This window comes from Heterodontus francisci, chromosome 1, assembly GCF_036365525.1.
Source record: "Heterodontus francisci isolate sHetFra1 chromosome 1, sHetFra1.hap1, whole genome shotgun sequence".
Taxonomy (NCBI): Eukaryota; Metazoa; Chordata; class Chondrichthyes; order Heterodontiformes; family Heterodontidae; genus Heterodontus; species Heterodontus francisci.
The window spans coordinates 77,833,928-77,860,625 of record NC_090371.1 but is presented as its reverse complement, the minus strand read 5'-3'; the positions used below and the strand labels follow the sequence as shown (position 1 = coordinate 77,860,625).

Genomic DNA, 26,698 nt, shown 5'->3' with positions numbered 1-26,698 from the left:
TTAGCATGGTACCACAAGGTCGAAGCACATCATGTAGTGGCCTTAATGCCACATACGTTAATGGAGGCAATCTTTAGAACCATTAAAACTGTATGTTGCTTACCAGTCCAGGTGACAGTTCTAGTCCCAGTCCATGGGTACGTTCCTGATTCCCATAGCCTTCATAAACTGTTGCACTGTGGTTGGGCTGAGAAAACCATTCTGGTCCCCCACAGCAGGGATTTTCTGCCAGGTGACATCGAAGTGGGGGTCATGCAAGCAGGGCAGTTTGGACTGTCCTCCATTGACACTGTCTTTCCCCTCTGTTCCTCATCAAGGACTTTGCTGCTACCAGCTTCCTGGAGCGAGAACATGGCCTCGCTCTTGCCGTGGTTAATTTTGTCTCCCGAGGCCAGTTCAAACTAGTCGCAGATGCTCATCAGTCTGCGCACAGACAGCGGAACCAAGCAGAACAAAGAACAGTACAGCACAGGAACAGGCCATTCGGCCCTCCAAGCCTGCGCCGATCTTGATGCCTGCCTAAACTAAAACCTTCTGCACTTCCGGGGCCCATATCCCTCTATTCCCTTCCTATTCATGTATTTGTCAAGATGTCTCTTAAACATCGCTATCGGATCTGCTTCCGCCACCTCCCCTGGCAGCACGTTCCAGGCACTCACCACCCTCTGTGTAAAAAACTTGCCTCACACATCCCCTCTAAACTTTGCCCCTCGCACCTTAAACCTATGTCCCCTAGTAACTGACTCTTCCACCCTGGGAAAAAGCTTCTGCCTATCCACTCTGTTCATGCCGCTCATAACTTAGTAAACCTCTATCATGTCGCCCCTCCACCTCCATCGTTCCAGTGAAAACAATCTGAGTTTTTCCAACCTCTCCTCATAGCTAATGCCCTCCAGACCAGGCAACATCCTGGTAAACCTCCTCTGTACCCTCTCCAAACCCTCCACGTCCTTCTGGTAATGTGGCGTCCAGAATTGTACGCAATATTCTAAGTGTGGCCTAACTAAGGTTCTGTACAGTTGCGACATGACTTGCCAATTTTTATACTCTATGTCCCGACCGATGAAGCATGCCGTATGCCTTCTTGACTACCTTATCCACCTGCGTTGCCACTTTCAGTGACCTGTGGACCTGTACGCCCAGATCTCTCTGCCTGTCATGTCCCAAATAATCCTCTCTAATAGTTTCCCTACCACTGACAGAAGGCTCACCAGCCTATAATTTCCTGGATTATCCTTGCTACCCTTCTTAAACAAAGGCACAACATTGGCTATTCTCCAGTCCTCTGGGACCTCACCTGTCGCCAATGAGGATGCAAAGATTTCTGTCAAGGCTCCAGCAATTTCTTCCCTTGCCTCCCTCAGTATTCTAGGGTAGATCCCATCAGGCCCTGGGGACTTATCTACCTTAATGCTTTGAAAAACACCCAACACCTCCTCCTTTTTGATACTGAGATGACTGAGACCATCTGCACTCCCTTCCCTAGGCTCATCATCCACCAAGTCCTTTGCTTTGGTGAATACTGATACAAAGTACTCATTTAGCACCTCGCCCATTTCCTCTGGCTCCGCACATAGATTCCCATCTCTGTCCTTGAGTGGGCCAACCCTTTCCCTGGTTACCCTCTTGCTCTTTATTCTTTTGGGCCTCCTTATCTCGAGAGACAATGGATATGCGCCTGGAGGTGGTCAGTGGTTTGTGAAGCAGCGCCTGGAGTGGCTATAAAGGCCAATTCTGGAGTGACAGGCTCTTCCACAGGTGCTGCAGAGAAATTTGTTTGTCGGGGCTGTTGCACAGTTGGCTCTCCCCTTGCGCCTCTGTCTTTTTTCCTGCCAACTACTAAGTGTCTTCGACTCGCCACAATTTAGCCCTGTCTTTATGGCTGCCCGCCAGCTCTGGCGAATGCTGGCAACTGACTCCCACGACTTGTGATCAATGTCACACGATTTCATGTCGCGTTTGCAGACGTCTTTATAGTGGAGACATGGACGGCCAGTGGGTCTGATACCAGTGGCGAGCTCGCTGTACAATGTGTCTTTGGGGATCCTGCCATCTTCCATGCGGCTCACATGGCCAAGCCATCTCAAGCGCCGCTGACTCAGTAGTGTGTATAAGCTGGGGGTGTTGGCCGCTTCAAGGACTCCTGTGTTGGAGATTTAGTCCTGCCACCTGATGCCAAGTATTCTCCGAAGGCAGCGAAGATGGAATGAATTGAGACGTCGCTCTTGGCTGGCATACGTTGTCCAGGCCTCGCTGCCGTAGAGCAAGGTACTGAGGACACAGGCTTGATACACTCGGACTTTTGTGTTCCGTGTCAGTGCGCCATTTTCCCACACTCTCTTGGCCAGTCTGGACATAGCAGTGGAAGCCTTACCCATGCGCTTGTTGATTTCTGCATCTAGAGACAGGTTACTGGTGATAGTTGAGCCTAGGTAGGTGAACTCTTGAACCACTTCCAGAGCGTGGTCGCCAATATTGATGGATGGAGCATTTCTGACGTCCTGCCCCATGATGTTAGTTTTCTTGAGGCTGATGGTTAGGCCAAATTCATTGCAGGCAGACGCAAACCTGTCGATGAGACTCTGCAGGCACTCTTCAGTGTGAGATGTTAGAGCAGCATCGTCAGCAAAGAGGAGTTCTCTGATGAGGACTTTCCGTACTTTGGACTTCGCTCTTAGACGGGCAAGGTTGAACAACCTGCCCCCTGATCTTGTGTGGAGGAAAATTCCTTCTTCAGAGGATTTGAACGCATGTGAAAGCAGCAGGGAGAAGAAAATCCCAAAAAGTGTGGGTGCAAGAACACAGCCCTGTTTCACACCACTCAGGATAGGAAAGGGCTCTGATGAGGAGCCACCATGTTGAATTGTGCCTTTCATATTGTCATGGAATGAGGTGATGATACTTAGTAGCTTTGGTGGACATCCGATCTTTTCTAGTAGTCTGAAGAGACCACGTCTGCTGACGAGGTCAAAGGCTTTGGTGAGATCAATGAAAGCAATGTAGAGGGGCATCTGTTGTTCACGGCATTTCTCCTGTATCTGACGAAGGGAGAACAGCATGTCAATGGTCGATCTCTCTGCACGAAAGCCACACTGTGCCTCAGGGTAGACGCGCTCGGCCAGCTTCTGGAGTCTGTTTAAAACGACTCGAGAGAAGACTTTCCCCACTATGCTGAGCAGGGAGATTCCACGGTAGTTGTTGCAGTCACCGCGGTCACCTTTGTTTTTATAGAGGGTGATGATGTTGGCATCGCGCATGTCCTGGGGTACTGCTCCCTCGTCCCAGCACAGGCATAGCAGTTCATGTAGTGCTGAGAGTGTAGCAGGCTTGGCACTCTTGATTATTTCAGGGGTAATGCTGTCCTTCCCAGGGGCTTTTCCGCTGGCTAGAGAATCAATGGCATCACTGAGTTCCGATTTGGTTGGCTGTATGTCCAGCTCATCCATGACTGGTAGAGGCTGGGCTGCATTGAGGGCAGTCTCAGTGACAGCATTCTCCCTGGAGTACAGTTCTAGGTAGTGCTCAACCCAGCGGTCCATCTGTTTGCGTTGGTCAGTGATTATGTCCCCCGATTTAGATTTGAGGGGGGAGATCTTCTTGATGGTTGGCCCAAGAGCTCTCTTCATGCCATCATACATTCCTCTGATGTTTCCGGTGTCTGAGGCCAGCTGAATATGACTGCATAGGTGTTGCCATTAGTCGTTTGCGCAACGCCTAGCTGTTCTTTGTGCAGTACTTCTGGCTGCTTTAAGTGCTGCGGATGTTAAATCGCTGGGGGCTTTCTTGTAGTTCAACAGTGCAATGCGCTTAGCGGCTATGACAGGTTCCAGCTCTTCATTATGAGATTGAAACCAGTCTGCATTTCTCTTCGCACTTTTGCCGTAGGTGGTCAAAGCTGACTCATAGATGGCGTTTCTGATGTGGGCCCACTTGGTCTCAGCATCCCCTGTGGGAGTGTTTTGAAGGGCTGTTACAAGTGAATTTAGAAATTTTTGTAACAGCTGTGGGTGAGAAATTCTGCTCGTGTTGATGCGCGGGTGGCCCTTCTGCTTGGAATGATGCAACTTCTTTGGTCTGAGTCTAACCTTGCTGCACACCAGGGAATGGTCGGTGTCGCAGTCCGCACTGTGGAAGCTGCGTGTGATTTGAACACTGTTTAAGGTGGCTCGCCTTGTGACAATGAGGTCTAGCTGGTGCCAACGACGTGATCTTGGGTGCCTCCATGAAACCTGGTGACAGGGTTTAGTGTGAAAGAACGAGTTGGTGATGCAGAGGTTATGATAGGTACACAACTCAAGCAGTCTCTGCCCGTTCTCATTCATCCTTCCAACGCCATAGCGCCCAAGGCAGGAGGGCCATGAGTCATGGTCGGCCCCAACCCTGGCATTAAAGTCCCCCAGCAGGAATAGGTGTTCGGTGTTGGGGATGCTGCTAATGATGTTATGGAGTTGTTCATAGAACTGGTCTTTAGCTTCAGGTGGGGAGCAGAGTGTTGGAGCATATATATATGTATATATATGTATATATATGTATATGTTTTATATATGTATAAAAAGCCTTGGGATTTTCCTTAATCCTGTTTGCCAATGACTTTTCATGACCCCTTTTAGCCCTCCTAACTCCTTGCTTAAGTTCCTTCCTACTGTCTTTATATTCCTCAAGTGCTTCATCTGTTCGTAGCCTTCCAGCCCTTACAAATGCTTCCATTTTCTTTTTGACGAGGCTCACAATATCTGTGTTATCCAAGCTTCCCGAAACTTGCCAAACTTGTCTTTCGTCCTCACAGGAACATGCTGGTCCTGGATTCTAATCAGCTGACGTTTGAAAGACTCCCACACGTCAGATGTTGATTTACCCTCAAACAGCCGCCCCCAATCTAAATTCTTCAGTTTCTGCCTAATATTGTTATAATTAGCCTTCCCCCAATTTAGCACCTTCACCCGAGGACTACTCTTATCCTTATCCACATCATTCGAAAATGAAGAAGGTCCAGTCCATGGGTGCACCTCCTTCCCTGCTTTTCACAGTCACCCTAACTATGTTATGCACCCCTTCGCTTGGAGCTCGGGTGTTGGTTGTAGCCAGTGCTTAAAGTCTTCTGAGAACATGCACCAAGGCCCGAGCCAGCATGAAACCAACAAGCACGGGAGAGCTCCAACACCAATAGGGTGAAAGTCCGAAGCCAGTGCTGAAAATCCCCCAAAAATAAAACTCAAAGAACCACAATTCACACTCACCCTGGGAGAATGATCAATGTCTCTCCCCTGCCAGTTAAGTATAATGGCCACCTTTGTGGACGGCTGCATCAAGCTGTACATGGACCCTCAGTATGCAAACACCAAATATCAGTATGTTCTGCAATTCTATTTGTCCTCTGTGCTGTGAAGGATGGGTCTGCCACGTTGCCGCAGAACACTCCATTCAGTTGGACCATGCCGTACCACCTGTCTTTCATGGAAATGTCTGTATGGAAAAAACACTTGACCACAAGTGCATCAGGCAGTGGTCCACACTTAATGTCCTTGAGACCCTGCAGGAAAAGGAGATGGTGGATCCAGTCAGATGGTTCCCTGAACAGAGAGTCAAACTCATTTGGCAGAATGCCTCTTCACCAGAACTTTCAAACAAGGACCAAGACATAGCTTGGCTGGTGGGGAGAAGGCGCCTCCCCATCAGATCCTTCCTGCATGCCCGGAGTCTCACCGCCTCCACACACTGTCCTCAAGGCAGCTGCAGTGGGGAAGAAATCGTCACCCACCTCCTTCTGGAATGTGCCTACACAAAGCAGGTCTGGAAAGAGATGCAATGGTTTTTGTCGAGGTTCATCCCAAGTGGCTGCGTAATGCAGAACTCAGTGCTCTACGGGCTGTATCCTGCAATGCACACTGAGGTAAACATCAACTTGCCACTGGTAAAAGATGCTCTTTAGTCTGCCCAAAACTTGCTGGTCTTCAAGTGCAAAGAGCTGTCAACAACTCAGTGTTGCAGATTGGGACATTCCAAGGTCCAGGACTACGCGCTGAGGAAGGCACTAAAGCATGGGGCAATCGCCGCAAAGGCTCAATGGGGAAAGGCCACTGTGTAAGACCCTTCTGTTATAGTATACCAAGGGGCTGAAAACTGTGTAAAAGCCCTCAGGCTGTATGCACCAGATAATATTTGAAATGAAATATCAACGTACATTGTAAATATAACCTGTTAATGGTATGTGTAGTGAAGCATGTTATGTACTGTATTGAATGAAACTGATCTGTATTGCACTTTATGTAATGTCAAGTTTGAAATGTTACATAACGTACTTTTACAAATTCTATGAATAAAGTACATTTTTGAAAAAAAAAATTCTGAATTCTTAAAGTGGAAAAGTGCTCCAATTTCTAGCACTAGCACCTTCAACTCGAAAATTCAATGAAGACTAGTAATGGTTTTACTATGTAACAGAGGGAACAAATAAGCTCATTTGACCTGGGTTGTATCAATCATTTGAGGGAAGAAAAGTAGATAATTAGGCAGCAGTTAAAAAAAGAATCCGAATTAGGGATCAGTTTCCACACAAATTTGAACCATTAGTTTCCAGACAAATTTGAATAACTAAAATAATTCTTCAAAGGGGTATCAGCCCACAGAAAATCACCTACCTTGAGTGCATCTGGTTTTGCAAAGTAAGTTGTAGCTCCAAATTTCATTGGAATCCAGATATCCATTATTTGTGCTGCAATATGACTCATTGGAAGAAAACTGACAACTCTTTCTGGCACTTCTGAAGTAATACCCGCCACCTTCCCTGCTGCCTTAGCAGTCCAAGTCAGCTAGAAATAAAGAGAATTGTAAATATAGCATTCTTCAATACAACAGGAGCATCCCAGCGTCCAAAGAGTTACTTGGTTTAAGAAAGTTGGCACATTAATAAAGTAACACAAAGGGCTGGATTTTGCTCGGCCCCATGAGTTGAGATCGGAGGTGGGCGGGAGGTGGGGTGCACAGAGTATGTCAACGGGTAGCAGGGGGGACAGGGCAGAGGGTCCATTGCCTCTCTGTTGCCGGGATAGGCCATGACAGCCTTCCCACATAGAGGCCAATTGAGGCTTTTAAGTGGCCTATTAACAGCCAATTAGGAGCCTCTTCCCACCACCACTGGGATCTTACCAGCAGCAGGGGCGGGGGTGGGGGGGGGGGGGTGGGGGTGGGGGTGGGTGCGTGAAAAGGAAGAGGTCGGATTCCCTCCTGCCTATTTGTCCTGGAGCTGGGTGCCACAGTGGGATATAGACAGGAGGGAGTGGCCCTGGATGTCCTCAACATTGAGGCGGACCCCATGAAGTCTCATGGCATTAGGTCAAACATGGGCAAGGGAAGCTCCTGTTGATTACCACCCAGCCTCAGTTGATGAATCTGTACTCTCCATGTTGAACACCACTTAGAAGTGACACTGAGATTTCAATGTCCGTCACAAGTCCGTAAGAGTAGCTCTGTACCACCACTACTGACTGAGCTGACTGAATCCTGAAGGACATAGCTCTCAGGCTGAGCCTGCAGCAGGTGGTGAGAGAATAAACGAGGGAAAAACCAACTCCCCCTCATCCAGCTACCTGTCGCAGATGTCCATGAGAGTATCCATAGGAGTGACCACCGCACAGGCCTTATGGAGACCAAGACTTGTCTTCACACTGGCAATATATCATCGTGCTAAATGGGACAGACTCAGAATATATGCAGCAGCTCAAAACTGGGCATTCATGAGGCACTGTGGGCCATCTGTAGCAGCAAAATTATATTTGACTACAATCTGTAACCTCAAGGCCCTACCATTACCATCAAGCCAGGGGACTATCCCTGATTCAATGAGGAATGTAGGAGCACATGCCAGAAGCAGTGCCAGGCATACCTAAAAATGAGTGCCAACATGCTGAAGCTACAACACAGAACTGCATGCATGTTAAACAGCAGACACAGCAAGCTATAGAGTTAAGCGATCCCACAACAATAGAATAAGATCAAAGTTCTGCAGTCCTGCCACATCCAGTCGTGAATGGTCGTGGACAATTAAACAAGGGGAGGAGGCGGCTCCACAATCATCCCCAACCTCAATGATTGCAGAGCCCAGCGTGTCAGTGTAAAAGACAAGTGTTACGACCGAGGCGGGAGGAGTGCACTGTTAATTCACTCCCACTTCTCCACAGGTCAAAACATATATTTAAATGTTCACACTTACCGAAACAGTTAATCATATACTCTATTTTTCCCAGGACAAAAGCACACCAACCAAGTTTCTTTAATAAACAACAAAATTATCAGTTTACTTTAAACCAAGTTTTAACCAATAATGAACTAAACATACACACAAATTGAAATATTAAAGCCTCTTATTTATCCTAGCCCTCACACACACACACAATGGAGAATGGAGAAAAAAGTAAAAAGGGCTTTTTTGTTTACAGCTGTTACAAAGAAATAGAATGAATAAAAACAAAACACTTAGGCTGAGAAGAAGGTATGGAAAGATGTCCTTTGTGTTGGTTAGGCAACCCAAATGTGAAAAATGCGGCTGTCAGTAGGATCTTCCCAGAACAGTTCTTTCCAGGCAATGTTGAAGATCAGTTTGCGTAGGCTTGCCAAGAGATGCAACTACAGAAGCTCCAAATTAGGTCTTACAGCAGGAATGCAGCAACAAGGTTTTAGTTCCCTCACATTCAATGCAAGATTTCATCAAAGATGCAGGATTCTTCAAATACATGTGGAAATAGGAATCTGCCACATTGGAAATACGGGGTTTTGTTTCAATAGAGAGATAAGCTGTCTTCTCCTGGCAGGTCCATAAGCAAATTGACTTTTTTTTTTAAAAACAGTTCAAATTGAAACGAAAACTTCCAGAAGCAAGCCTCCTGACAAGCATAAATCTTGGCTTGTCATTTCTTTGCAAACATCTCTCCAAGTCAAAAACAACCCCTGCTTGTTTATTTGAAAACAGGTGCCCTCCAGTAACTGTTTACAGTTCAAACTCAGTCCAAATCTTCTGGTAACTTTAAAGAAAAAACAAAGTTCAGCCATCTCTTCAAGATCCCAGATGAATCAACAGTTATTGCCCATCCCTAATTGCCCTTGAACTGAGTGGCTTGTTAGGCCATTTCAGTGGGCATTTAAGAGTGAAGCACATTGCAGTGGGTCTGGAGCCACATGCAGACCAGACCAGGAAAGGACAGCAGATTTCCTTCCCTAAAGGACATTAGTGATCCATCAGTGAACCAGATGGGTTTTTACAACAATGGTTGCATGGTCACCAGTAGACTAGCATTTTAATTGCAGATTTATTAATTGAATTCAAATTTTACCATCTGCCGTGGTGGGATTCAAACCCATGTCCTCAGAGCATTAGCCTGGGTTTCTGGATTACTAGTCCAGTGACATTACCACTACGCCAGCGCCATATATTTAAATATAAGTCCTTAACACATATTTTACAAAAGAAATAGAAGCAATCTCATATCACAAGGCTGAAGCGTTTGCAACATCTTCAGCCAGAGGTGCCAATTGTATGATTCACATCGGCCTCCTCCTGAGGTGCCCACCATCACAATGCCATTCTTTAGCCAATTCAATTCACTCCACAGCATAACAAGAAATGGCTGAGTGCTCTGGACTGCAAAGGCAGAATCCCAACATTCTGGCTGTTGTGCTGAAGGCTTGTATTCTGGAACTAGCCACACCTCTAGCTAAGCTGTTCCAGTACAGATACAACACTGGCATCTATCCGACAATGTGGAAAATTGCCCAGGTATATCCTGTCAAATCCAATCCGGCCAATTGCCAGCCCATCAGTCTACTCTCAGTCATAGCAAAGTGATAGCAGATGTCGTTGACAGTACTATCAAGTGGCATTTACACAGCAATGACCTGCTCATTGATGCTTAGTTTGGGTTCTGCCAGGACCACTCAGCCTTGGTTCATACATGGGTAGAGGAGCTGAATTCCATAGTTGAGGTTGACATCAAGGCTGTATTTGACCGAGTGTGGCATCAAGGAGCCCTAGTAAAATTGAAGTCAATGGAATAAGGAGGAAATCTCTCCACTGGCTGGGCTCATCTCTAGCACAAAAGGAAGATGGTTGTAGTTGTTGGAGGCCAATCATCTCAGCACTGGGACATCACAGCAGGGGTTCCTTAGGATAGTGTCCTAGGCCCAACCATTTTCAGCTGCTTTATCAACGATCTTCGCTCCATCATAAGGCCAGAAGTGGGGATGTTCGCTGATGAATGCAGATTGTTCAGTTCCATTCGCAACTGAAGCAGTCCATGCCCGCATAAAGTAAAGCTTGGAGAACCTCAAGGGTTGAGCTAATAAGTGGCCAGTAACATTAGTGTCACACTGGTGCCAGGCAATGACCATCTCCAACAAGAGAGAATCTAACCATCTCTCCATGATATTCAATGGATTACCATCACAGAATCCCTCACCATCAACATTCTGAGGTCACCATCATCCAGAAACTTAACTGGACCAACCATATAAATACTGTGGCTCCAAGAGCAAGTCGGAGGGCTGGGAATTCTGCAGCGAGTAACTCACCTCCCGACTCCCCAATGCATGCCCACCATCTACAAGGCACAACTCAGGAGTGTGATGGAATACTCTCCACTTGCCTGGATGAGTGCATCCCAAAACCAATCAAGACAATGCAGCCTGTTTTATTTGCACCCCATCCACTACCTTAAACATTCACTCCCTTCACCATCGGTGCACAGTGGCAGCAGTGTGTACCATATACAAGATGCGCTGCAGCCACTCACCAAGGCTCCTTCCACAGCACCTTCCAAACCCGCGACCCCGAGCACCTAGAAGAACAAGGACAGCAGGCACATGGGCATGCCACTACCTGCAAGTTCCCCTCCAAGCCACACACCATCCTAACTTGGAAATATATTGTCATTCCTTCCCCATCAAAACAGTCAAAATCCTGGAACCCCCTCCCTCAGTGCTGCTAAAATCACCTGGGTTCATGGTTTGTATTAATTTTCTAGAGGTAGCTTTTAATTTTGGAATTGTTTTTTTTAAATGCATGACAAATGAAAATACCTGGTTTGAGAAGCTGGCAAACAAACCTAGGATGTTTATTTAGTAAGGTCATAATGCGAAGGGTGGAGATGGTGTGTCTGCAGCTACCTCCATCTGGGGTTTAAATTATTCATGTAATCTTCCAGAACAAAAGGGTGTGGAGTTAGAAATAATTAGTTTAAATTGCTATCTGGGATATTCCACATGTACTGGATGGCTTTGGAAATAGATGTTGCTTAGGAGAGAGTCCTTTAAAGTCAGATTTTACTGAGTGCTTACTGATACAGTCAGTTGGCTTTGGGACAAGCAGTTAGCTTTTGGAAAGTTGTAGGCTTTCAGAAAGGCAGTCACAGTTGGGTTTTGGAAAAGCAGGTTGGCTTTTGGAAAGGCCCATATTCAAGCTGGGAAATCCAGATTCGCGAGGTGCTGAAGGTGAACTGGAGGATTTGCCTAGCCGAAACAAGAAGGAGAATTCCCAGGAAATCTCTAACCTCAGAAGACAGCTGAGAAATTAAGGAAATTGAAGTGAATTCCTAAGAGCTGTGATATACTTTGATCTGGTCCGAGGAGAAGTGAACAAACCACCAAGATCCTGAAATGTACAGAGAAATGTTTGGGATGGAATTAAGTTAAACGGAAGTGTTCTGGAGAATATTTAAGTTTAAAATATAATGTCTCAAGTTGTAGTGTTAAGTTAGTAGTGCTTTGCTTTGTTTAACTCTTGTACAGCAAAGTATTTTGCTTAAAATGTGAAATCTTGTGGCGTAATTCTTTCAGGAATAACTGTGAATTTGACTTTCTCTTTTTAAACGTTAACTGTCCCTAATGGGATCATAACATAGCACTGTGGTAAACCTTCAGCACGTGGACTGCAGTGGTTCAAGGCAGCAGCTCACCAACACCTTCCCAAGGGCAATTAAGGATGAGCAATCAATGCTGGCCTTGCCACATCCACTTAATGAATAAAAATATTTAAGTTATTTCATATAACCATGGTTTCTAACAAAACATACAAGGTATAGACAACCATTTTATATATTCTTGCTCAGAAGGGAACTGAAACAAATATAGAAATCAGTGAATTGCCAGTGTGGGAATTGCCACATTCTGGAGGTTCAATACATTAATGTGCTAAAAGTCATTAACTTGTTAACACTAAGGTATTTTTGCACTTTAGTATTAATTGTGTCAACAGTTACCAAGCACAAAATAAGGTTGACCAAAACTTACATTATCATGGCTGAGCATCACTGCTTTGGGGATCCCTGTTGTTCCAGATGTGTAGATTAGCATACAACATTGATTGGCCATCTGAGAGTCTATGATTTCATCCAGCTCCTCATCTGAGATACTATTCCCAAGTTCCATGAATTTCTTCCACTTAGTAAAGTTTAAAAGGAAATTATTATGCCTGTTCTCTAAAACAGCCAAATAATATCTTTGAAATATTTAAATTTTTAAAAACCTTAATACAATTATGTAATGTTAAAACGTACAGTAATTGGTTGAGTTAATTGCTTAAATATGTACAAATGACATAATAAAGTTTCTGGAGTGAATAATTTAAGAACACTTACGGTATAGAGATCTGGTTCATGTACTTCCAACTCAAGCTTGTACTGAATAACTGCTTTGAGTTGAGGCAAATGACTTCGAACCTAAAAATAAAAGTCAAAAATAGTTTCAAATATTCAATGCAAGATTTAATAACAAAATATGGAGCAAGCAAAGTTCATTCATTCAAAGTTCATTCAACCCATTCATTTAAACACACTACAACCAAAGTGTATGTCCATTCTGTCATGGATTTCTCAATTTATTCTAGCCACCGTGCATATTATGTTTACACATCCAATTCTCAAACTGATCTACTTGCATAAGCAAGGGTGGTTGAAAAAATAAAAAAAATTAAATGGAAGAGAAACTTAATAGAACCATCCTTCATTAGTGCGTAACAGATACAAATCAAATATATTCCAACTAGGGGAAAATGTAGGGGGTAAATCAATGGAACAAAAAAAAAAAAATCGGGCAGTTGTGCAAAGGGTGTCGATCAGCTCCAAGAAAATGTTATCACCTGATAGCAATGTTGAAAAGTCCTCCTTCCACCCCAAGATCTAAAGGCTTGGGGAAAACATTTCAAACTCATAGGGCAGAATAAAAATAAAGGCAAGACAAATATAAATATCCAAAAGTTACAAAAAGCAAGATTAGGAAGACTAAAAAAGAATGAGAGAAAATTTGCAACAAAAAAGGGCTTTGTATTGGTACATTAGTGGTAAGAGGTTCGTGCTAATAGAGGCTGAGCCACTAAAAGATGAAGATGTGTAATGGAGCAGGAGAATGTAACTAATGCCAATTGAGTCTATCGTTACAACTTTCACAAAAAGCCTTTAGAAGCTGGAGTAAAATAGTTTATAACCTTATTATTCAAAGAGAGAGGTTACTAAATAAGCTAACAAAACATAAGGTAGACAAAACCACTGGGAATGGATGATTTACACTAAAGACCCTGAAGAAAGCTAGGGAAGAAATTGCATAGACTAACTGTAAGCTTCCAACATTTCATGAAAAGAAAAACTTTGGCAGAGGACTGAAAGGTGGTAAATGTCACTTCACCCCCCCTTCATAAACAAACTGGTAAGAAGCCAGGAAATAGAATCATCGTACAGGACAAAATAGTAGACTATTAACTACTTTAGATGTTCCTAAAAACGTATCTCTTTGACAAAGCTTTTGGTCATCTGTCCTAATATCGCCTTATGTGGTTCAGTGTCAAATTTTGCTTGATAATACTCTTGTGAAGCACCATGGGATGTTGTACTACATTAAAGGTGCTATATAAATACAATTTGTTATTGCTGCAGTCTTACTTCAGTTGTTGGTAAACAAATGCAAGATGAAATTACTAAACATTTGGGAGACAGAGGAGTTAAGCAGGGCATCGATTTCTAAAAGACAGTAGACAAACAGGCTTGCTGAATAAGTAGACAAATAGTATATGAAATTCAATATAGTGGAGTGAGGTGGTTCATCTAGGTAGGAGAAATAAAGAAGAAACTAAATAGGGTAGAGAAGAATAGAGATCTGGCATTCAGATACTTAAATCACTAAGAGTAGTCTCACAAGTTGATACAGCCACAAAGAGATCAAAGTACTGGGGATCATTTCTAAAGGAATACAACTAAAAAAAAATCAGAGAAGTAACGCTAAATTTATATAGAATCCTAGTTGGACCACATGCTGTATTGTGCGCTGTTCTGGTCTTCATAAAGGACTAAAAAAAGGACTGAAGAAAGTGCAGAAAAGAATTCTAAGGATGTAACTGTCAGGAAAGATTGGGCAGGTCGATGCTCCTTTTACTGGAAAGGAGGGCCAGAATTTTGCATTTTGGGTCAGGACCCCGAAGTCGGAGTCAAATGCGAGTGCCAATCCCACACTGTGTCCGGAACAGTCACCTGACAGTAATTTTGCCTTGAATGGCCAATTAGTAGCCAGAGGGCATGCTCACTGTCCAATAGAGGATGTCAGGTGAGCTCTCTAAGCTTGAGGGCCACAGGTGGACCTTCAGCACAGATGAAGCTGCAGCCTGTCATTGCAGGTAAGCTAGGCAGTGGGGGAGGGGGGGGGGCACTCTCTTAACACTTTTAAGAGTTTTGGGGGAAAAAATGGCTACAGCCGCCAGACCACCATTGTGGAAGGAAAATTCCTCCACAGGGTGGCCAGGTAGGCTCGGGAGCCTAAGAGTGTGCCTGGAGCATTAGTCCCCAGTCTACTGCCAGGAGACCGCCTCAGGGCAGCCGACATCACGGTGGGTCCACAGGCCGATGGGAAAAATTCCAGTTGGCCACTTATCCATGGCCTTAATTGGCTTGTAATTAGCTTAATAAGCTATCCACTGCTTTTGGGCAGTCACCATTCCATCCCCAGAGGTGGAATAGTGCCGACAAACCGGCAATGCTGTCCTATGGGGACGATGTAACGCACCCGCCCACCACCGCTCTCACCCTGATATTGCAGCAAAAATCTTGCCTGAAAACCCATCAAAGTCTTTGAAATGATGAAGGGGCTCGATAGGATGTCTGTGGAGAAACTGTTTCCACATAAGGGAAATCCAGTACAAGGGGGCATAAATATAAGATAGCCACTAACAGATCAAATAAAGAATTTAGGAGGAAGTTCTGTACACAGAGAATGATGGAGTAGTTGCAGCAGGTAGCACTGACTCATACAGAGGGAGAAGAAAATAGTGTGATATGGAAATAGGGTGGGAAGAGTGCATTAGAGTAGGTAGAAGCTCGTGAGGCTTTGTAACAGCAGCGTAGACCAGTTGGGTTGACTCTTTTTGTGCTGTAGATTCTATGTAATTCTATGCACAATAGAATGCTTTGAAGAAGTAACATGTAAAACAAAATGCAGTAGATGTGGTTTATATGAATTTTCAAAACTAGTAAGGAACCACATAAAGGACTTGTGTAAAAAGGTAATTGTGTATGGAATTTAAGAAAAGATGAGCACATGGAGATAGAGAGCGTTGGAGGGCAGTAAAGAATAGAAACTAAAGGAAATCTTTAGACGGGAAGGATGTGGTGAATTGTGTTGGGTGGCTCTTAGTTACTATATATATGTGGTGTAGTGGTTAGTACCGCAGCCTCACAGCTCCAGGGACCCGGGTTCGATTCTGGGTATTGCCTGTGTGGAGTTTGCAAGTTCTCCCTGTGTCTGCGTGGGTTTTCGCCGGGTGCTCTGGTTTCCTCCCACATCCAAAAGACTTGCAGGTGATAGGTAAATTGGCTGTTGTAAATTGCCCCTAGTGTAGGTAGGTGGTAGGGAATATGGGATTACTGTAGGGTTAGTATAAATGGGTGGTTGTTGGTTGGCACAGACTCGGTGGGCTGAAGGGCTTGTTTCAGTGCTGTATCTCTAAATAAAATAAAATAAAAATAAATAAATATATATGAGCTGGACTTAGAAATTGTAGGAATATATATAATGTTTGTTGAAGATGTCAAATTGAGGAAATTAAGCCAATTGTGGTGAGGATCATGAAAGACACCAGAAGGACACAGATAAGTTGGTGGAATGTATATTTAGTTGACAAGTGCAATTCAATGTACGGCAATGTGAAGGAATATATTTTGCATATAAAAATGGGGAAAGGAAACACACTTGTCGCTGAGTCAAAATCCTGGAACTCCTTGCTCAACAGCATTGTGGGATCACCTTCACTGCACAGACTGCAGTGGTTCAAGAATGTGGCCTACCAACACTTTCTCAAGCACAATTAGAGATAGGCAACAGATGTTGGCTTTCCCAGCAATGCCCACATCCTAAGATGTCAAAAACTATAAATGGTTAAGCCATTAAATGCAATAGAGCGACCTTGATGTGGATATTTAGGTCATGAAAGAGGTGGGAGTGCCTGTTTGTGCTGTAACATTCCATTCAAGGATTCTATGGTCTACCCTCTTGTTTGCTATGGTTCTTTTTTGCTCGTAAAAGTCACATGCAATTATTAAAACAGAATGTAATCTAAAATTAAAATAAGTAGCACCTCCAGAATTTTCAATAGTTGCATCTGGTTCTCCACCACCAGAATGTTAGCCTCACAGTGTTGTGCCACGTACTTGCATGCTTCTGGTGAATTAGTTGAGTAAATCCCAACAGTCAAGCCACTGCATTAGAGAGGAAACTGCTATTATTACATTCACAAATTTGCAGCCAATATTGAATGTGCACCACTGTTAACACAAGCAAGTCTATAAAAGAGGGCAGATGGTCAGCATTTAGACTGTAGATGGTAGCTTAATATATCACCACTTAGGTATCAAAAATTGTTTTATTTGTAACTTCCTGATAGTTCATTGTTAAGATAGTGAGTAGCTGAGCTGTACAAACTAGGAAAGTCCCAAGTTTGATCCCTGCTCTATGCGGAGTTAGCAGAGCTCAGTTGTGATGATGCCTAGGGGACTGCAATTACCACCACCATCCTTGGCTTAGAGAGCAAAATTAGCCAGGGTTCCTGCTGTGGATTAGTATCCAGTGACTTCTGCATGATGAGGGCAGCATTAGATTTGGCAGTGATGTCCCCCACAATTGAAAAGACGGTCAACCGTGATTGCCTAGGCTCTGCATGAACAATAGACACTCGGGTTAGGTACAAGAGAGTTACTGGTACCTGTGTAACTAAACACTATGAAGAAATCAATGTTTTCAAGAGGAGAGTGATGCAAGTGGAAAAAATATCAAAATTAGGTCCTTCAAAACATTTAGTCATGTCCTGCAACAAAGCAAGTTTCAGCATAATTGTCCTGAAGAAATCAGTCTTCACAATGACTGAAGACATGTACAAAGAAACTCCTTTAGCTCATGCATAGTTGTAATGAGTACACCACCAGACTAGAGGGACTAGAAGTGCAATACCATGCTCAATGCTAACAAAGATCCATTCCCCTAGAAGCTGTCTTCTCCACACAGTGTCACCAATACCATGTTTACTATTCCAAAAACCAAAAGAAACATCCTGTGAGGTGGTCTTGCCTTCTTTCGGCAAAGTGTTGTTGTGGTTACTACAAAATTGCATTAGCAACATTACAGCAGCTACGCTAGCATATTTGCTCAAATGTGAGCAGTCTGTAAAAGGACCTCCAGAAAAAAATAGCGTGAATTCAGAATATAAGCAACTGTATTAGAAACATTCCTCAATATGAACAAATAACTGCCCTTTGACTTGTGGGCATTCTGCTTTGAACACTGGACTTTGTAGCATGGTTATGTTTTAAAAACTGTGATCTTTAATGCAGTATAAAATGGACATTTGGAGGAAACCTGTTACCTCATACAGAATCTACCCAGAGACAAGGCGGGCTCTTGGTTATCATGAGGACAAGGGACACAGATCAAAGACCATTTTGAAAGCAGGGTGCAAGATTCTAACACCTAATTACCCTGCCATGAATACTGATAACCCTACACTTAGTTACAATTAAGTCCTACCTGCCAGATTAAGTGAATGGCGAGCACTAATCCCTTTCCACCCAGTTCACATTTGTTGCAATGTGACTTGCAACAGTCACCTTTATGCAGTTGAGACTCAGGTCTGTGCTGTTCTCTCTCTAGCTCATTGGCAAAACAAATGCCAGCATTGGAATGGATGTTTAGCTCCAGGCTCGGCATCAGCAAGGGTGAATCTTCTCAGGGGATGGCAGCGAAGGCACGGGGGTGTCTACATGGAGAAGCAGAGAAGAGAGGAGTAGAGGACAGGATGGAGTAATTGGATGAATGAAGAAGCAGGGGAGGGTACTCAGGGAGGAAAGGGTGGGGTGATCAGGTGAATGGAGGAGCGGGGAGGGAGGAGTGAAGCATCCAGGGTGTGTAGTGGTTGTTATTGCTGCTGAATGTGGGCAGCTGTGAGGGTGGTGGGTTGATTACAGTTTTACAGTCAGCAGATAGTCAGGAAGGGCCTAAAGGGAGGGATGAGTGCTGTCAACGTCAGGGACCTCTGGGAAAAATTCAGGGTATTGGCTGGCAGAGGGAATAGCCACAGTCAATGGGGGCCAATGGATTCTGTGGGGGTGGGGGGGGGGGGGGCTGGTCAAGACTTATGGTTGGGTATTCTACATCATAGGGTGGGAAATGGGACTCAGCAACAATATTAAGGTTGATTTGAGGAGGATCAAGGGTCAGAGTCAGCAGATGGCATGAATAAATAGATTATGACACTGTGCACGGTAATGGGGGGAGGTTCAATGCTAACGGAGGAAACGGTAACAGTTACATTGAGTGGGTCAAGGGTAATGGGTTCAGGCTGGAAGTTTGCAGGAGGAGGTTGGAAGGTGGGGGTCTTGCACTATTTTCTCCAATAATAATGCAAACCACATGGCCACTCGAGGATTGCAAGGATAGTGGGTGCAACTTTCACCTGGTTGCAAATCTCAGAGTCATAGAGTTTTACAGCACAGAAACAGACCCTTTGGCCCAACGCGCCTGCGACGACCATCAAGCACCCGTCCTAACTAATCCCATTTCCCAGCACTTGACCCGTAGCCTTGCATGCTATGGCGTTTCACGTGCTCATCTAAATATTTCTTGAATGTTGTGAGTGTTCCTGCCTCTACCACCCCTTCAGGCAGTGTGTTCCAGATTCCAACCACCCTCCTCAACTCCCCTCTAAACCTCCTGCACCTTACCTTAAATCTATGCCCCCTAGTTATTGATCTCTCCGCTAAAGGATAAAGTTTCTTCCTATCTATCCTGTCAATGCCCCTCATAATTTTGGAAACCTCAATCAGGTCCCCCCTCAGCCTTCTCCACTCCAAGGAAAACAACCACAGCCTTTCAAGTCTGTCTTCATAAGTGAAATGCTCTAGCCCAGGCAACATCCTGGTGAATCGCCTCTGCACCTTCTCCAATGCAATCACATCCCTCCTATAGTATGGCGACCAGAACTGTGCACAGTACTCCAACTGTGGCCTAACTAGGGTTTTATACAGCTCCATCATAACCTCTTATATTCTATGCCTCGGCTAATAAAGGCAAGTATCCCATATGCCTTCCTAACCACCTTATCTACCTGTGCTGCTGCCTTCAGTGATCTATGGACAAGCACCCAAGGTCCCTCTGACCCCATGTACTCCCTGGGCTCCTACCATCCATTCTATATTCCATTGCCTTGTTAGACCTCCCAAAGTGCACCACCTCACACTTCTCAGGATTAAACTCCATTTCCCACTGCTCCGCCCATCTTAACATCCCATCTATATCGTCCTGCAGTCTAAGGCTTTCCTCCCCACTATTTTCGACACCACCAATTTTCGTGTCATCTGCGAACTTATTGATCATACCTCCTATATTCACGTCCAAATCATTAATGTACACTACAAACAGTAAGGGTCCCAGCACCAATCCGTGCGGTACACCACTGGTCACAGGCTTCCACTCGCAGAAACAACCCTCTACCATCACCCTCTGCCTCCTGCCACTAAGCCAATTTTGAATCCAATTTGCCACATTACCCTGGATCCCATGGGTTCTTACTACCTTAACCAATCTCCCATGCGGGACCTTATCAAAAGCCTTACTGAAGTCCATGTAAACTACAGCAACTGTTTTACCCTCATCTACACCTCTCGTCACCGTCTCGAAAAATTCAATCAAGTTAGTTAGGCATGATCTCCCCTGACAAAGCCATGCTGACTATCCCTGATTAATCCCTGCCTCTCCAAGTGGAGATTAATCTGTCTCTCAGAATTTTTGCCAATAATTTCCCTATCACTGATGTTAGACTCACCGGCCTGTAATTACCTGGTTTATCCCTGCTACCCTTCTTGAATAATGGTACCACATTCGCTGTCTTCCAGTCCTCTGGTACCTCTCCTGTGGCCAGAGGATCTGAAAATTTGTGTCAGAGCCCCTTCTATCTCCTCTCTTACCTCACATAACAGCCTGGGATTTATCTCGTCTGGGCCTGGGGATTTATCCACTTTTAAGCCCACTAATACAGCTAATACTTCCTCCCTTTCAATGCTGATTTGATCAAGTATATCACAATCCCCCTCCCTGATCACTACACCTACATCGTCCTTCTCCATAGTGAACACAGCTGAAAAGTAATCGTTCAAAACCTCACCTATGTCCTCTGGCTCCACACACAATTGCCTCTTTGATCCCTAATAGGCCCCACTTTTTCCCTGGTTATCCTCTTGCCCCTAACATACTTATAAAACGCTTTAGGATTTTCCTTTATCTTGTCTGCCAGTGATTTTTCATGCCCCCGCTTCGCTCTCCTAATTACTTTTTTGAGTACTCCCCTACATTTTCTATACTCCTCGGGCCACCGCTGTTTTCAGCACTCTGAATCTGCCATACGCCTCCTTTTCTTTCCTTATCCAATCCTCTATATCCCTTGACATCCAGGGTTCCCTTGACCTGTTGGTCCTACTCTTCACCTTTACAGGAACATGCTGCACCTGAACCCTCACAATTTCCCTTCTAAATGACTCCCACTGGTCTGATGTCGACTTTCCTGTAAGAAGCTGCTCCCAGTTCACTTTGGCCAGATCCTGTTTTATCATATTGAAATTAGACTTCCCCCAATTCAGTACTCTTATTTCCGGACCCTCTATGTCCTTTTCCATAACAACCTTAAATCTCAGAGTTATGGTCACTATCCCCAAAATGCTCGCCCACTGACACTTCTACCACTTGTCCAGCTTCATTCCGTAGGATTAAGTCCAGTATGGCTCCTCCTCTTGCAGGACTTTCTACGTGCTGGCTCAAAAAGCTCACCTGAATGCAATTGAAGAATTCCGCCCCCTTTAAGTTTTTTGCACTAATACTATCCCCTCTAACATAGGGGAAGTTGAAATCCCCTACTATTATTACCCTATTATTATTGCACCTCTCTAAGATTTGCCTATATATTTTCTCCTCTACCACTGCTTTACTGTTTGGAGGCTTGTAGTACACTCCCAGCCAAGTAATAACCCCCTTTTTGTTTTTAAGTTCTACCCATATGGCCTCATTAGAGGAACCTTCTAAGATATCATCCCTCCTTACTTCAGTTGTCTCTTTAATCAACAGTGCAATGCCACCTCCTCTTTTACCCCCTCCCCTATTACGTCTGAAGATTCTATACCCTGGGATATTAAGCTGTCAGTCCTGCCCTTCCCTCAACCATGTCTCAGTAATAGCAATATCATATTCCCATGTGTCAATCATGGCATATAAAAGCAAACTGCTCATTGCCTCGATGTTTTAGCTGACTGGCATCAGAGAGCTGAATTGCAATGCTCTGCTCATTTATTGTTCAGAAAAACTGCAGTGACATGGATCTCATACACCCAATGGGCTAATCTTCTGTGCCCACCACTGATCTCAAATGCGGGCGAACAGAACGATGGCCCACCCATGGGGGCCGCATACCACAGAGCTGCCACAATCTTCCATGCCCGGGTCATTTGAATAGCCAGGGTGGGCCGCACCCCCCCCCCCACCCCGATCACATGGAGGGGGCGGGCTGTCCGTCCCAACAACGGCGTCAGCTACCTGGGCGCAGGTGCTGACACCATTTTTAAAGGGCTTTGAGCCCTACCGCTAAATGTTTTAAATGTTTAAAGCTGTGGTAAATAAAAATAAATAAAGACATTTCTTCTGCACCTCTCCCACCCCCCATAATCATTTAATTAATTATTTTCCCTCTCCCCACAAAACATTTACCTTGGCCATGTGACCTTCCTCCCCCCTACCCCGCCAAACTGCAGAAACGTTAACCTCAAACACTTCCCACCATCCCATACACCAATGATGCTACTTTGACCCCACTCACCCACCGCCTCCCACTTCCCGCACTGATAAACATATTTCCTCTCCCTCCGCACCAGTGTGGTGCCTCGTTTCCCCAGATGGAGATCTGAAACCGTAGGAGTGCCAGCCAGCGGCACGAAGATCACAGCAGGATAGAAGGTGGCAACGCGAGTATCATTTATTCCTTCATTTTAATTTGTTTACATATTCAAATTGGGGTCCTATCGCCAAGCGACGGGGGTGAGGGGGCCGCCACGAGGCCTTGCCACTGCCTGTAATATCAGGCCGGACCCTTCCGGATGCATGGCGGCCCTCTCCCGGAGGCATCGTCAGGCCCCCCCCCCCACCCCACCACGGACCCCAATGCCTGGGACAGAACAAAATCCAACCCAATTTGTCTGCTACCATGGGAAGAAAAGCAGAGGGAATGACTAAGGAGGGCTCTTTTCCCTCAACGCATGATGCCTGACCACCAGCAACAGGCAGAACAGGAAGGCGAGGATGCTCCAAAAGATAACATCCAGGATCGGCCTTATCAAAGACGGGCGCTGGCATGTCATCGTATCCTCAGGACAAGGACAAATTACCTTCAAATGTCAGAGATGCAATACTAGAGATGCCGAAGGATGGCATGTGAAATGATCACAGAAATTTGTAGGATCGTGCGACATGACCTGCAGCCGCTTGGGTTTGGTGGCAATCCCATGCCATTTGCTCTCAATTCTTTTGCTAGCAGGGCCTTCCAGGGATCCACGTGCAACATATATGGCATATCAGTCTGCGACCCAGAGGTGCAAAGAGGTGACATGCCAAGTACTTCAGCTATTTACCTGCAGATGAAGGCAGCCAAGCAGCAAGGTCTGTGGTCTTCAGTGCCATCGCTGGTTTCCCTAGAGTGCAACGGGTCAGCGACTGCACTCATGTGGCCATGAGAGTGCCCTGGGACCAGCCTGTTGGATTTGTGAATTGCAAAGACTTCCCCTCATGAAACGTTCAACTGGTTTGCGACCGCAGGAGAAGAATCATGCATGTTTGCGCATGTTTCCCAGGGAGCTGTCACGACTCATACATTCTGAGGAACTCACAGCTGGATCCTGAGTGACAAGGGTTACCTCCTTTGTATATGGTTGATGAGTCCAGACACTCATACCTGACAAATCTTTGAATTTTTTGGAGGTGACTAAGGTAGTGGACAGGGGAGTGTCTATGATAATGTTATTTATATGGACTTCCAGAAGGCATTTGATAAAGTCCCACATAAGAGACTGTTAACTAAGGTAGAAGCCCATGGAGTTGAGGGCAAGTTATTGACATGGTTAGAAAGTTGGTTGAGTGGTAGGCGACAGAGAGTGGGGATAATGGGTAAGTCCTCTGATTGACAGGATGTAACTAGTGGTGTCCCACAGGGATCTGTGTTGGGGCCTCAATTATTCATTAACAACTTGGATGATGGCATAGTAAGTCATATATCCAAATTTGCTGATGATACAAAGTTAGGCGGCATTGTAGAGAGTCTAGATGACAGCATAAAATTGCAAAGAGATATTGACAGACTAGGTGAGTGGGCAAAACTGTGGCAGATGGATTTCAATGCTGGCAAGTGTGAGGTTATCCATTTTGGACCAAAAAAAGGATAGAGCAGGGTACTTTCTAAATGGGAAGAGGTTAAGTACAGTGGATGTCCAAGCAGACTTGGGGGTTCAGCTGCATAGATCTTTAAAATGCCATGAGCAAGTGCAGAAAATAATCAAAAAGGCTAATGGAATGCTCGCCTTTATATCTAGAGGATTGGAGTATAAAGACACAGAGGTTATGCTGCAGCTGTACAAAACCCTGGTTCGACCCCACTTGGAGTACTGTGAGCAGTTCTGGGCACCACACCTTAGGAAGGATATATTGGCCTTGGGGGGAGTGCAACGTAGATTTACAAGAATGATACCTGGTATACAGGGGTTAAGTTACGAGGAGAGATTACACAAATTAGGCCTGTTTTCACTAGAATTTAGAAGGTTAAGGGGTGATCTGATTGAAGTCTTCAAGATATTGACAGGAAAAGACAGGCTAGATAAAGATAAACTATTTCCACTGGTTGGAGATTCTAAAACTAGGGGGAATAGTCTAAAAATTAGGACCAGACAGTTCAGGAGAGAAGTTAGGAAGCACTTCTTCACGCAAAGGGTGGTAGAGATTTGGAACTCGCTCCCACAAACAGCAGTTGAAGCTAGAACAGTTGTTAATTTTAAATCTGAGATAGATAGATTTTTGTTAAGCAAAGATATTGAGGGATATGGGCCAAAGGCAGGTATATGGAGTTAGGCCGCGGATCAGCCATGATCTCATTGAATGGCGGGACAGGCTCGAGAGGCTGAATGGCCTACTCCTGTTCCTATCTTCCTATGTTCCTATTTCCAGAGTTTGAAAACAAAGTGAGCAGTGACGTCACAGGAAAGCTGCAAGGTGATTGGTTGGTGAGTAACTGCTGTTAGGGAATAACTCTAAATAGCTGGGTAAGTAACTAAAAGTAAAGGGAAAGTTCTAAAGTTTTTTTAATATAGCAGGTAGTTTTCTGGGGGGAATCAAGGTCCCTAGTGTAAATCACCTAATTTTTGGGTAATTTAAGAGGATAAGTTAAGGGTAAGTCATGGCAGGGCAGCTTGGCAACGTGGAGTGCTCCTCCTGTGCAATGTGGGAAGTCAGGGACACTTCCAGTGTCCAGGGCGAACACGTGTGCTGGAAGTATCTCCAGCTGTAGCTACTCGATATTTGCATTTCAGATCTGGAGCAGCAGCTGGAGACAGTGTGGAGCATCCGTGAGGCTGAGATCATCGTGGATAGCACGTACAGGGATGTGGTCACACTGCAGGTAAAGACTGCTCAGGCAGAAAGTGAATGGGTGACTGCCAGGCAGAGTAGAAGAACTAGGCAGGTAGTGCAGGAGTCCCCTGGGTCCATCTCCCTATCTAACAGATTTTCCACTTTGGATACTGTTGGGGGAGATAGCTTCTCAGGGTAAGGCAGCAAGAGCCAAGTCTGTGGCACCACGGGTGGCTCCGCTGCACAGGAGGGGAGGAAAAGGAGTGGAAGAGCGATAGTGATAGGGGATTTTATCTTAAGGGGTACAAATAGGCGTTTCTGTGGCCGCAAACGTGACTCCAGGATGGTATGTTGCCTCCCTGGTGCTAGGGTCAAAGATGACACGGAGCGGCTGCAGGACATTCCGAAGGGGGAGGGTGAACAGTCAGAGGTCGTGGTACACATTGGTAGCAACAATATAGGCAGAAAGAAGGACGAGGTCCTGCAACAAGAATTTAGGGAGCTAGGTAGCAAATTAAAAAGAAGGACCAAGGGTTGTAATCTCTGGATTACTCCCGGTGCCACGTGCTAGTGAGTATAGGAATAGGAGGATAGAGCAGATGAATGCGTGGCTGAGGAGATGGTGCAGGAGGGAGGGCTTTAGTTTCCTGAATCACTGGTCTGTTTCTGGCAAAGGTGGGACCTGTACAAGCTGGACGGTTGCACCTGAACCGGAATGGGACCAACATCCTTGCTCGGAGGTTTGCTAGTGCTGTTGAGAGGGGTGGGGGGGTGGTTTAAACTAATCTGACATGATAGGGGAGGGGGTAAAAGAGGAGGTGGCATTGTACTGTTGATCCAGGAGTCAATTACTGCAGTAAGGAGGGATGATATCTTAGAAGGTTCCTCAAATGAGGCTATATGGGTAGAACTTAAAAACAAAAAGGGGGCAATCACTTGGCTGGGAGTGTACCCCAGGCCTCCAAACAGTCAGGGAGAGATAGAGAAGATATGTAACCAAATCTCAAAGAGGTGTAAAAATAATAGGGTAATAATAGTAGGGGATTTCAACTTCCCCAATATCAACTGGGATAGTCTTAGTACAAAAGGCTTAAAGGAGGCGGAATTCTTAAAATGCATACAGAGAGCTTTGTGAGTCAGTACGTAGAAAATCCAACAAGAGAAAGGGCCGTATTGGACCTAATCCTAGGGAATGAAGCCGGACACGTGGTAGAAGTGTCAGTGGGGGTGCATTTCGGGGATAGCGACCATAACTCTAAGATTTAAGGTAGTTATGGAAAAGGACAAAGATGGACTGGAAATAAAGGTACTGAGTTTGGGGAAGGCCAATTTCAATATGATAAAACTGGACCTGGCCAAAGTGGACTGGGAGCAGCTACTTGCAGGAAAGCCTACATCAGACCAGTGGGAGTCATTCAAAGAGGAAATAGTGAGAGTTCACAGCCAACATGTACCCGTTAAGGTGAAGGGTAGGACCAACAGGCCCAGGGAACCCTGGATGTCAAGGTATATAGAGGATTGGATCAGGAAAAAA

General features: G+C 45.1%; 1 protein-coding gene across 6 annotated transcripts in view; it reads right to left on the bottom strand.

The window, feature by feature from the left end:
- LOC137370161 (long-chain-fatty-acid--CoA ligase ACSBG2-like) overlaps window positions 1–26,698 on the bottom strand; it is a 184,085-nt gene that overhangs the window by 72,339 nt on the left and 85,048 nt on the right. For all 6 annotated transcript variants that reach the window (XM_068032432.1, XM_068032440.1, XM_068032449.1 and 3 more), the window contains 4 exons: window positions 16,601–16,721; window positions 12,624–12,704; window positions 12,277–12,426; window positions 6,639–6,809 (listed from right to left, as the gene is read on the bottom strand). In XM_068032432.1, the coding sequence (XP_067888533.1) occupies window positions 6,639–6,809; window positions 12,277–12,426; window positions 12,624–12,704; window positions 16,601–16,721 (523 nt within the window). The remainder of the gene's footprint in view (window positions 1–6,638; window positions 6,810–12,276; window positions 12,427–12,623; window positions 12,705–16,600; window positions 16,722–26,698) is intronic.